A 13,843-nucleotide genomic window follows, 5' to 3' on the forward strand; every position below is an offset into this window, starting at 1 on the left:
ATCAAGTACATATATTTAAATTACAGAAAGACTTCAGTAGTATCAATCACATTTTATTGATTAGCCCATCGGCCGTATCAAAACATGACTTCAGTAGTATTTCTTAAGCAACAAATACTGTATATATTCAAGTATAAGCCTAGTATTTTAGCCCTTTTTTTAAGACTGAAAAAGCCCCCCTCGGCTTATACTCGGGTGAGGGTCCTGGTTGGCTTATATTTGGGTCAGCTTATACTGGAGAATATATGGTACATTTATTATTTTTCTCTATTATTGTTGCTACTATTACGTTTATTTTACTCTATTTTTATTATTATTATTATTATTGATAATACATTTATTATTTCACTCTGATCTTATTACAGTAGAGTCTCACTTATCCAACATAAACGGGCCGGCAGAACGTTGGACAAGTGAATATGTTGGATAATAAGGAGGAATTAAGGAAAAGCCTATTAAACATCAAATTAGGTTATAAATTTACAAATTAAGCACCAAAACATCATGTTATACAACAAAATTGACAGAAAAAGTAGTTCAATATGCAGTAATGCTATGTAGTAATTACTGTATTTACGAATTTAGCACCAAAATATCACGATATATTGAAAACATTGATTACAAAAATGCGTTGGATAATCCAGAACACTGGATAAGTGAGATTCTATTACATTTATTATTTTTCTCTATTATTGTTGCTACTATTACATTTATTTTACTCTATTTTTATTATTATTAATAATAATATGTTTATTATTTCATTCTGATATTATTATTATATTTATTATTTTACTCTATTTTTATTACTTGTATTGTTTTCCTGTATTTATTATTATTATTATTATTATTTTACTCTATTTTTATTAAAAGGATACATAAACACATTTACAAAGAAGAAGATGAGAATAATGATACATTTATTATTTCACTCTAATCTTATTATTATTACATTTATTATTCTACTCTATTAATACATGTATTATTTTCCTGTGTTTATTATTATTATTATTACATGTATTGTTTTACTCTATTATTATTAAAAGGATACATAAGCACATTTACATTGAAGAAGATGAGAATAAGGATTTGATCAGAGTTGGACAGTCTTATCTTAAATTTGAGTTTTATGTAAATATTCAAAAACATTGAACCTACGGATGCCTCAATTAATGTAATTTTATTGGTATCTATTTTTATTTCTGAAATTTACCACCCTCGGCTTATACTGGGGTCAAGGTTTTCCCAGTTTTTTTGTGGTAAAATTAGGTGCCTCGGCTTATATTTGGGTTGGCTTATAGAATAGGAAAGAGTTAAGGGAGAGGCAGTGGGCGGGGTCATGCAAATTCCACACCAATGGGGATTCAGTGGGATGTTTGCAGTGGAAGAAACACGTAAAATCTAGGATAAAATTGTCCCCTAATGAAAGCACTCCTTGGGCGGTGGGCCATAGTGTTTGGGGAGGACATTGGCGGGGTTTGGGCTACATGTTCATGGTGCTCACTATAACCTGAAAGGTCATTGGAGAGAGTGCTTTTGGTGGATCCTCAGCACTGTGGGTTAGAGGTGTTTGTGGAAGCAGAAGTGGGCACCCCAGCCACATACACACATACTTATTTTCACTGTTATTATGTGTATAGATTTTAAATATATAAATGCATACATATCTGAAAATATAGAACACATCTAACAACAGTTTTTTCTCCATTTTAGTAAATATTGGTGTTGGAGAACCCGACTTCATTTTGGGGCAGCTCTACCGCCTGTCTTCAGCTCAAGCGCCAGAAGTCGCTAAATCGTGGGCTGCCCTTGCCAGCTGGGCTTACCGATGGGGCCGAAAAGTGGTCGATAATGCCAGGTAAACCTTACTCTTAAACACTGAACGAATTCATTTTCGGCAATATATTCATCTTTATAGCTGCTATTCTCCCCATTAGGGAGAGATTTAAATGTTTCCAGTTGTCTGAATTTCTCTTGATCTCTTTCCACCTCATTTCGTAATTATTTTTCAATAGTTGTGTGTTTTTCAAAGTAACGGTTACTCCCAACATTCTGGATTATCCAATGCATTTTTGTAGTCAATGTTTTCAATACATCATGATATTTTGGTGCTAAATTCGTAAATACAGTAATTACTACATAGCATTATTTCGTATTGAACTACTTTTTCTGTCAAATTTGTTGTATAATATGATGTTTTGGTGCTTAATTTGTAAAATCATAACCTAATTTGATGTTTAATAGGCTTTTCCTTAGTCTCTCCTTATTATCCAACATATTCGCTTATCCAACATTCTGCCAGACCGTTTATATTGGAGAAGTGAGACTCTACTGTAATTGTATAACTTTAACCATTTTACTATTCTGATAAATTGATTAAGGCCTACCAGATAATAATAATAATAATAATAATAATAATAATAATAATAATAATAATTTATTTATAGCCTGCCACCATCTCCCCAAGGGGTTGTATAACATGATGTTTTGGTGCTTAATTTGTAAAATCATAACCTAATTTGGTGTTTAATAGGCTTTTCCTTAGTCTCTCCTTATTATCCAACATATTCGCTTATCCAACATTCTGCCAGACCGTTTATATTGGATAAGTGAGACTCTACTGTAATTGTATAACTTTAACCATTTTACTATTCTGATAAATTGATTAAGGCCTACCAGATAATAATAATAATAATAATAATACTTTATTTATAGCCTGCCACCATCTCCCCAAGGGGTTGTATAACATGATGTTTTGGTGCTTAATTTGTAAAATCATAACCTAATTTGGTGTTTAATAGGCTTTTCCTTAGTCTCTCCTTATTATCCAACATATTCGCTTATCCAACGTTCTGCCGGCCCGTTTATGTTGGATAAGTATAGGCATGCATGCCAATAGTAATAGTGAGAACAAGGCATTGCCATTTCTCCTTGTGAGCTATTGGTTAATGCATCTGAATTCCTCTGATGTATAAAAGCTGATAAACTATAAATGGTTCTGGTCTGGTGTGTGTTTGGTTTGGCTTTTCTGCAGAAAATACGTTTTTACTTAATGTCGTCAGCAATTTGAATACCAAAACATTAGAAAATAATGTTCGGCGGGGCACAGATAGGTTAGCATTTTGCATACATACCTTCTGAAGAGATAAAATAATGTGATTTCCAGTCAAGGAGGTGTTCGCTTGCTGCCAAGAGAGAAAGCCGAAGTTCAGAGCCTGCTTCCCGAAAACATTACAGAAGAAGACAGAGAGAAAATCTATGGAATTCTGGGACAAGCCGTGTGTCGACCCGCTGGGATTCAGGTTGGTGTCAGCAATTTATTAAAAAGTTGCCAGATGGTAATGATTAAAAAAAGAATATTGATCTTTAAGAATATTTTGAGCTTTCTTAAGGCAGTGGAATTTATAAACTGTATAAAATCCACACTGAACTGGATTATATGGCAGTGTGGACTCAAGATAATCCAGTTCAGAGCTGATACTGTGGATTATCTTTTTAATTTTTTTTAATTTTTAATTTTATGTTTTTATGTTTTTTTATGTTTTTATTTTATGTTTTTATTTTATGTTTTTATTCGGGCTTGGCCCCATGTAAGCCGCCCTGAGTCCCCTTTGGGGATATAGAGGCGGGGTATAAAAATCAAGTTATTATTATTATTCTTCTTCTTATTATTATTATTATCATCTTGCCTTGGCATTCTGGGTTATATAGGTGTATGGTAGGGCCTTGAGTCTACACTGCCATATAATCCAGTTCAAATCATTGGATTTTAATTGTCTTGTCCATTATTTTATTTTGTGTATCGTTGGAATGTTTTAAGTTTTTGTCAAATATGTTGTGTTGTGGTTTTGGGCTTGTCCCTGTTGTGAGCTGCCCCAAGTCCCTTTGGGGAGATGGGGTGGGATATAAAAATAAAGTTTTTTATTATTATTATTATTATTATTATTATTATTATTATTATTATTATTATTATTATTAGTTCAAATCAGATAATCTTTATTTTATAGGCAGTGTGGAAGAGGCCTGAGTGAAGAGCCTCTGAGAGTGGGTTGCTAGGAGACAAAGTGGGCAGGGCCTACCCTTCTGACTGGCAGCTAGGGAAAAAAACGGCTTTTCCTGGTTCTCTAATTTGGACTTTTTTTCCTAGGTTTTTTTGTTTGAAAGACATATTTTGGATGACTATGTCTAATTTGGTGTGATTTGGTTCAGTGGTTTTGTTGTTTACTGCATAGTAAAACACACATTACATTTTTATATACATAGATGGTATAGTAAAATTAAGTCCCTTGTATATAATGGCAAAATCAAAGTGTTTGGATTTTTTAAAAAATAAGTTGAATCCGTGGATGCAGAATCTGTGGGTGTGGAGGGCTGACTATATTCTCGCACTATCATTTTGAGGATCTGTTTTGTGTTTTTAAAAGTATATTGTTTTATTGCTTGTTACTGTTATTTGTTTGTTTTATCGGGCCAGGCCCCATGTAAACCGCCCCAAATCCCTTCGGGGAGATGGGGCGGGGTATAAAAATAAAGTTATTATTATTATTATTATTATTATATTGGCCATCAGTAAACTCATAGGGACATAAAATTATAGTGGAAAAGAAACAATGGATTTCCCATTTATATATTTTTGCTTTGCGTTTAGGATGAAGACATAACCCTTCAAATTGCAGAGAATGATGATAATGAGGAAGATGATATGGTTGATGTCATCTGGCATCAGTTGTTGACAAGCTGCCCTTGGCTTTCGGACCTTGATGAAAATTCGACGGAGGGCCTGATCAAAGTGTGGAGAAAAGTTGTAGACAGAATCTTCAGTCTTTATAAACTCTCCTGTAGCGCCTATTTTACTTTCCTGAAGTTGAACGCTGGTCAGGTACGCTCAACGTTGTGACTCGTTTTGCAAGCAAAATCCTCTTGTTCTTTGTTCTGTTTTAAAATCTGTGAAGAAAACCATGTTGGGTGGGTTCTTTCAATACGCAGGTTCCTCTGGATGAAGACGATCCCAGGCTGCATCTCAGAAACATTTCAGAACAGAGCACTGACGATGTCATTGTGATGGCAACGCTGAGATTATTGAGGCTGCTGGTGAAACATGCCGGAGAGCTAAGACAGTATTTAGAACATGGGTTGGAAACCACACCTACGGCTCCATGGCGAGGTATGAAAATGCTCATCCGTCTAGACCAGGGCTCCTCAAACATTTTAAGTCGAGGGCAGATTCACAGCCATCTAGATGGTCTCATAAGGCCGTAGCTAAGCAAAGAGACCTTCAAAGACCATCTAGATGATCTCATAAGGCCATAAGTAAGCAAAGAGACCTCCAAAGACCATCTAGATGATCTCATAAGGCCATAAGTAAGCAAAGAGACCTCCAAAGACCCTAGATGATCTCATAAGGCCATAAGTAAGCAAAGAGACCTCCAAAGACCATCTAGATGATCTCATAAGGCCATAAGTAAGCAAAGAGACCTCCAAAGACCATCTAGATGATCTCATAAGGCCATAAGTAAGCAAAGAGACCTCCAAAGACCATCTAGATGATCTCATAAGGCCATAAGTAAGCAAAGAGACCTCCAAAGACCCTAGATGATCTCATAAGGCCATAAGTAAGCAAAGAGACCTCCAAAGACCATCTAGATGATCTCATAAGGCCATAAGTAAGCAAAGAGACCTCCAAAGACCATCTAGACTGCTGGGGGGCCAGACTAGGATGAAATAGTCCAAAATTAGGATTGTTGTTGTTGTTGTTGTTGTTGTTGTGTGCCTTCAAGTCATTTCAGACTAAGATCAACCCTAAGTCTAAAGTTTAGGACATGGGCCAGGACAATGACCTTGGAGGGCCTTAGTTTGGGGACCCCTGATCTAGACGATCTCATAAGACCATAGGTAAGCCAAGAGACCTCCAAAGACCATCTAGATGATCTCATAAGACCATAGGTAAGGAAAGGGACCCTCAAAGGCCATCTAGATGATCTCATCAGGCCATCAGAAGACCATAGATAAGGAAAGGGACCCTCAAAGGCCATCTAGACAATCTCATAAAACCATAGGTGAGGAACGTGACCTACAGAAGCCATTTAGATGGTCTCATAAGACCATAAGTAATCAAAGAGACCTCCAAAGACCATCTAGACCAGGGGTCCTCAAACTTTTTAAGCCGAGGGCCGGTCCACAATCCTTCAGACTGTTGAGGGGCCGGATTATCATTTGAAAAAAAAAAAAAACAAATTCCGATGCACACTGCACATGTCTTATTTGTAGTGTAAAAACAACAACAACAACAACAACACAACAACAACAACAAAAGAACAATACAATATTTAAAAATAAAAATAATTTTAACCAACATACATTTATCAGGATTTCAATGGGAAGTGTGCTCCTGCTTCTGGCCAATGAGATAGTCAAGTTAATTAGGGTTGTTGTTGTTGTTGTTGTTGTTGTGTGCCTTCAAGTCATTTCAGACTTTGGGCGAGCCTAAGTCTAAAATGTACTTATTTATTATTTATTTATTTACTGCATTTATTTACTACATTTGTATCACACCCTTCTCACCCCAACGGGGACTCAGAGTGGCTTACAAATTATATGTACATACAATATATTATATTATTAGCATAGCACTATATTAGCATTATATATTACTTTATTGAACTATACCACTAAACTGTAATATTATTAGTAATATTATATGTAATATAGAATATATAATTAATATTATTATATGGTATTATTATTAGTGTTATATTGTATTACATTATAATATTATTATCAATATTATATGTATATACAATATATTATAAAACTGAGGGCGGGGGCCAGGTAAATGACCTCGGAGGGCCGCATCCGGCCCCCGGGCCTTAGTTTGGGGATCCCTGATCTAGACAATCTCATAAAACCATAGGTAAGGAAAGGGACTCTCAAAGGCCATCTAGACGTTCTCATAGAACCATAGGTACGGAAATGACCTCCAAAAGCCATCTAGACGATCTCATAAGGCCATAAGTAAGCAAAGAGACCTCCAAAGACCAGGTAGACTTAGGTCAACTCTAAGTCTAAAGTTTAGGACAAGGGCCAGGTAAATGACCTTAGAGGACGCATCCAGCCCACAGGCCTCAGTTTGGGGACCCCTGATCTAGACTAATCTCAACCTGGTTCCCCCAGATGGTTTTTTTTGGGCTTCAACTTCCAAAAAAATCCTAACAGAAATCCTAACATCAGGTAAACTGGCTGGGATTTCTGTGAGTTGTAGGCCAAAAACATCTGGGGACCCGTAGGTTGAGAACCACTGGTCTGGAATTCCATGCTGGTATCTGCAAGAAGGCTGAAAGACACAAAGTAGACTTCACGGGACTGTCTGAGATAACAATGATACTACTTACTTAAATAGAATTAACAGAAAAAAATTGAGTTCAGACTGTAAAATATAGTAATGCTAGTTGAATTATAGTGTACAAACTTTAATTCGGGCCACCATCTTTTATCTTTCTGAAGGAATCATTCCTCAACTCTTTTCGCGATTGAATCACCCCGAAGTTTATGTCCGCCAGAGTATTTGCAACCTTCTTTGTCGGGTAGCTCAGGATTCTCCACATCTGATACTGTACCCTGCAATTGTGGGCACTATTTCACTTAGCAGTGAATCTCAAGCTTCAGGTATGTATGATGGGAACTTTTTTCAAGCATTTCATTTCCTAAGTTAGTCGGTGATTTTATTATTTAATGCTAGCTGTGCCCGGCCACGCGTTGCTGTGGCAAAGTATGGTGGTATGGGAAATAAAAGTATTGAGGAATTGGTGGTAGTTAAGGTAAAGGGTAAAGGTTTTACTAAGTCCATTATAAATGGGTTATATAGCTGTGTGGAAGGGCCTTGAGTCTACACTGCCATATCCAGTTAAAATAAGATAATCTGTATTTTATAGGCAGTGTGGAAGAGGCCTAAATGAGGCCTAACTCTGCCTGTCCCCTGGGCTGAACTACTTTTTCTGTCAAATTTGTTGTATAACATGATGTTTTGGTGCTTAATTTGTATAATGATTACCTAATTTGATGTTTAATCGGCTTTTCCTGAATCCCTTCTTATTATCCAAAATATTCACTTATCCAATGTTCTGCCGGCCTGTTTATGTTGGATAAGTGAGACTCTACTGTATATTTATAATCTTATATTATCTGTTTGAACTGGATTATATGAGGCCCCTTCTACACAGCTGGATAAAATGCACACTGAAGTGGATTATATGGCAGTGTGGAGTCAATATAATCCAGTTCAAAGCAGATAATATAAGATTATAAATGGGCAATATAGCTGTGTGGAAGTGCCTTGAGTCTACACTGCCATATAATCCAGTTCAAATCTGATAATCTGTATTTTATAGGCAGTGGGGAAGAGGCCTAAGTGAGGCCTAACTCTGCCTGTCCCCTGGGCTGAGTGGGTTGCTTGGAGACCAAGTGGGCGGAGCTTAGCCTTTTAACTGGCAGCAATAAAAACAATTATTCCTCTCCCTCTAATTGGGACTTTATTTTTCTTTTCTTTTTGTTGTATGAACGTAGAGGCATGGATGAGGGGTTGTGCTGCCAAGTTTAGTGTTTCTGGGATGTGTAGTTTTGTTGTTTTGTCCTAGGCCGAAATTTCATTACCCTTTTCTATCTATATATATATAGATATTCACTTTGTGGTAGAAAGGTCTTAGTGTTCTTGGTGCCTAGAGAAACAGCTGTGGATCCAGGTGGGAGGCAGACGGTGTTCGATAATCCAGAATGTTGGATAAGTGAATGTTGGATAAGTGAGACTCTACTGTACGTGTTTTGAGTTAGGAGTAATGAACATCTTTTTCTTTCAAAACCTAGGGAGCAAGTTTCCCTCGGCGATCCCTACCTTTTTGGGTAACATTCAAGGCGAAGAATTATTGGGTGGTGAATGTGACGGAGGAAGCCCACCAGCTTCTCAAGAGAGCATCAAGGATGAGCCCAAAATGGGCTTGAACGAGGACCAGGCCATGATGCAGGACTGCTACAGCAAAATCGTAGAGAAGTTATCCACGGCAAATCCAACCATGGTTTTACAGGTAGAGTTGGACCTGCAGTTTTATTTATGTTATTTACATTTGCAAAGAAGGGATATGCAGGAAGAAATTATTTATTTATTTATTTATTTATTTATATCCCACCTTTCTCGCCCCGAAGGGGACTCAGGGCGGCTTACAAGTTACAAGATTGTATACATACAATCTATATCTATAAAAATGTAATGTGCATAATTAAGACCCAGTTAACAACAAAACCACTGGGCCAAATCACACCAGATTTGGCCACAATACTCATCACTTTCCAAGGAGTGACCTTGCAGCTTCAAAGACTGGCTGCTTCATACCCAGGGGACTCCATTGTTACCCAACTTGAATACAATTGAACAGCCTTGCAGCTTCAAAGCCTGGCTGCTTCATACCTAGGGAACTCCATTGTTACCCAACTTGAATACCATTGAACAGCCTTGCAGCTTCAAAGCCTGGCTGCTTCATACCCAGGGGATTCAATTGTTACCCAACTGGAATACCATTGAATAGCCTTGCAGCTTCAAAGCCTGGCTGCTTCATACCTAGGGGACTCCATTGTTACCCAACTTGAATAGCATTGAATACCCTTGCAGCTTCAAAGCCTGGCTGCTTCATACCTAGGAGACTCCATTGTTACCCAACTTGAATACCATTGAATGCTCTTGCAGCTTCAATGCCTGGCTGCTTCAGACCTAGGGGACTCCATTGTTGGCCAACTTGAATAGCATTGAATGCCCTTGCAGCTTCAAAGCCTGGCTACTTCAGACCTAGGGGACTCCATTGTTGGCCAACTTGAATAGCATTGAATACCCTTGCAGCTTCAAAGCCTGGCTACTTCAGACCTAGGGGACTCCATTGTTGGCCAACTTGAATAGCATTGAATACCCTTGCAGATTCAAAGCCTGGCTGCTTCAGACCTAGGGGACTCCATTGTTGGCCAACTTGAATAGCATTGAATACCCTTGCAGCTTCAAAGCCTGGCTACTTCAGACCTAGGGGACTCCATTGTTGGCCAACTTGAATAGCATTGAATGCCCTTGCAGCTTCAAAGCCTGGCTACTTCAGACCTAGGGGACTCCATTGTTGGCCAACTTGAATAGCATTGAATACCCTTGCAGCTTCAAAGCCTGGCTACTTCAGACCTAGGGGACTCCATTGTTGGCCAACTTGAATAGCATTGAATACCCTTGCAGCTTCAAAGCCTGGCTGCTTCAGACCTAGGGGACTCCATTGTTGGCCAACTTGAATAGCATTGAATACCCTTGCAGCTTCAAAGCCTGGCTACTTCAGACCTAGGGGACTCCATTGTTGGCCAACTTGAATAGCATTGAATGCCCTTGCAGCTTCAAAGCCTGGCTACTTCAGACCTAGGGGACTCCATTGTTGGCCAACTTGAATAGCATTGAATACCCTTGCAGATTCAAAGCCTGGCTGCTTCAGACCTAGGGGACTCCATTGTTGGCCAACTTGAATAGCATTGAATACCCTTGCAGCTTCAAAGCCTGGCTGCTTCAGACCTAGGGGACTCCATTGTTGGCCAACTTGAATAGCATTGAATACCCTTGCAGCTTCAAAGCCTGGCTGCTTCAGACCTAGGGGACTCCATTGTTGGCCAACTTGAATAGCATTGAATACCCTTGCAGCTTCAAAGCCTGGCTACTTCAGACCTAGGGGACTCCATTGTTGGCCAACTTGAATAGCATTGAATACCCTTGCAGCTTCAAAGCCTGGCTGCTTCAGACCTAGGGGACTCCATTGTTGGCCAACTTGAATAGCATTGAATGCCCTTGCAGCTTCAAAGCCTGGCTACTTCAGACCTAGGGGACTCCATTGTTGGCCAACTTGAATAGCATTGAATACCCTTGCAGCTTCAAAGCCTGGCTACTTCAGACCTAGGGGACTCCATTGTTGGCCAACTTGAATAGCATTGAATACCCTTGCAGCTTCAAAGCCTGGCTGCTTCAGACCTAGGGGACTCCATTGTTGACCAACTTGAATAGCATTGAATACCCTTGCAGCTTCAAAGCCTGGCTGCTTCAGACCTAGGGGACTCCATTGTTACCCAACTTGAATAGCATTGAATACCCTTGCAGATTCAAAGCCTGGCTGCTTCAGACCTAGGGGACTCCATTGTTGGCCAACTTGAATACCATTGAATAGACTTGCAGCTTCAAAGCTTGGCTGCTTCATACCTATTTACATACAATATATTATATTATTGGCATAGCACAATATAAGCATTATATGTTACTATATTGTATTTTATGACTATACTGTAATATTACTTGTAATATATACAATTAAAATAGTGTATTATTATTATATTGTATTACATTATATTATTATCAATATTATATGTACATACAATATATTATATTATTGGCATAGCACAATATAAGCATTATATGTTACTATATTGTATTTTATGACTATACTGTAATATTACATGTAATATATACAATTAAAATAGTGTATTATTATTATATTGTATTACATTATATTATTATCAATATTATATGTATATACAATATATTATATTATTGGCATAGCACAATATAAGCATTATATGTTACTATATTGTACTTTACGACTATACTACAATATTATTAGTAATATTACATGTAATATATCATATACAATTAAAATAGTGTATTATTATTATATTGTATTACATTATATTATTATCAATATTATATGTACATACAATGTCTTATATTACTTTAACATATTTGGGGAATATATCATTTCATATACCATACATCCACAGTTTATCTTTGCATTGATGTCCATCCAGGTTCAGATGCTTGTGGCAGAGTTGCGCAGAGTAACTGTCCTTTGGGATGAACTTTGGCTGGGAGTCCTTTTGCAACAGCATATGTATGTCCTTAGGCGGATCCAGCAGCTCGAAGATGAAGTAAAGAGAGTCCAGAACAACAACACTCTACGCAAGTAAGATTTGCATTGTGCTTTGTGCTGCAAGTGGAAGGTCTTTCCTTCCAAAAACGAATGTAATTTAACCCGATTCACTGCTAATGCAGAAATCAGTCAACATCCCTAATAGGAAACAGACAAGTTGCTGTTTAAAAACCTCTTAACAAATTCATTATTTTGTCTGGGTTGGTGTGAGTTTTCTGGGCTGTATGGCCATGTTCCTGAAGCATTCCCTCCTGACGTTTCACCCACATCTATGGCAGGCATCCTCAGAGGCTGTGTGGTGTTGGAAACTTGGCAAGTGGGGTTTATATATATCTGTGGAATGTCCAGGGTGGGAGAAAGAACTCTTGTCTGTTGGAGGCCAGTGTGAATGTTGCAGTAGACCAGCTTGATTAGCATTGAATAGCCTTGCAACTTCTAAGCCTGGCTAATCCTGCCTGGGGAATCCTTTGTTGGGAGTTGTTAACTGGCCTTGATTGTTTCATGTCTTGAATTCCCTGTTTTCTGAGTTTTGTTCTTTATTTACTGTCTTGATTTTAGAGTTTTTTTTAATACTGGTTGCCAGATTTTGTTCATTTTCATGGTATAATAATAATAATAATAATAATAATAAAACTTTATTTATACCCTGCCACCATCTCCCCAACGGGGACTCGGGGCGGCTTACATGGGGCCATGCCCAGAACAATACAACAATATAAAAGAACAACACATCATAACACATTGAACAATACAATAGATAATAATATACATTACAACGCAAAATCAGGGGAACAATAAAAACAAGGGCGGGCCACATGAACACTTTCTGTTATTTTCTGTTATTATTTTGTCATTATCCTTTTTTCCATATTGTAGCATTCTGTAGTTAAGTTGGGAGTTGCTTTGACCATTCATTGTAAACGGTCGCCTGATTCAGAAATTAAATAAATTACTAGTTATTCGCTCTAATATTTTCTGAAAACATGGGTACTAGTATTCGTGAAATCCTATTGATGTTTGTCCCAATCCCACTGAATTTTTAGAGAGGAAAAAATAGCCATCATGCGTGAAAAGCACACCGCCCTGATGAAACCCATCGTTTTTGCTTTGGAACACGTGAGGAGCATTACTGCCGCTCCCGCTGAAACGCCGCATGAGAAGTGGTTCCAGGACAACTATGGCGACTCCATTGAAAATGCCCTGGAGAAACTGAAGAACCCGTCGAATCCTGCCAAGCCAGGAAGCAGCTGGATCCCCTTTAAAGAGGTAGAGCGTTTCAAGCTTGCCAAGCTTTTTGTACTCAAAAATCATGCTTGTTTGGTAATACCGTATATACTCGAAGACAAGCCGAGTTTTTCAGCCCTTATTTATGAGCTGAAAAAGCCTCCCTCGGCTTATAATCAGGTCAAGGCTGGCAACGGAGTCTGCAGGCTATTGCTTGCAATATGTGATCTATTTCTCTCTTCTCCTCCCTTATCAGTGTATTTTCTTTTGCAAAGCCTGCAGGCTATTGCTTGCAATATGTGATCTATTTCTCTCTTCTCCTCCCTTATCAGTGTGTTTTCTTTTGCAAAACCTGCAGGCTATTGCTTGCAATATGTGATCTATTTCCTCTCTTCTCCTCCCTTATCTGTGTTTTCTTTTGCAAAGCCTGCAGGCTATTGCTTGCAATATGTGATCTATTTCTCTCTTCTCCCTTATCAGTGTGTTTACTTTTGCAAAACCTGCAGGCTATTGCTTGCAATATGTGATCTATTTCTCTCTTCTCCTCCCTTATCAGTGTATTTTCTTTTGCAAAACCTGCAGGCTATTGCTTGCAATATGTGATCTATTTCTCTCTTCTCCCTTATCAGTGTGTTTACTTTTGC

General features: G+C 38.1%; 1 protein-coding gene across 1 annotated transcript in view; it reads left to right on the top strand.

Annotated features, from left to right (window-relative positions):
* smg1 (SMG1 nonsense mediated mRNA decay associated PI3K related kinase) overlaps positions 1–13,843 on the top strand; it is a 108,171-nt gene that overhangs the window by 50,286 nt on the left and 44,042 nt on the right. Inside the window, exons 32-39 of the mRNA XM_062964534.1 lie at positions 1,711–1,855; positions 3,164–3,299; positions 4,646–4,876; positions 4,984–5,161; positions 7,498–7,659; positions 8,854–9,071; positions 11,854–12,008; positions 13,019–13,241. Coding sequence (XP_062820604.1) covers positions 1,711–1,855; positions 3,164–3,299; positions 4,646–4,876; positions 4,984–5,161; positions 7,498–7,659; positions 8,854–9,071; positions 11,854–12,008; positions 13,019–13,241 — 1,448 coding nt within the window. The remainder of the gene's footprint in view (positions 1–1,710; positions 1,856–3,163; positions 3,300–4,645; positions 4,877–4,983; positions 5,162–7,497; positions 7,660–8,853; positions 9,072–11,853; positions 12,009–13,018; positions 13,242–13,843) is intronic.

Source organism: Anolis carolinensis, unplaced genomic scaffold (genome assembly GCF_035594765.1).
Source record: "Anolis carolinensis isolate JA03-04 unplaced genomic scaffold, rAnoCar3.1.pri scaffold_13, whole genome shotgun sequence".
In the NCBI taxonomy this organism is placed as follows: Eukaryota; Metazoa; Chordata; class Lepidosauria; order Squamata; family Dactyloidae; genus Anolis; species Anolis carolinensis.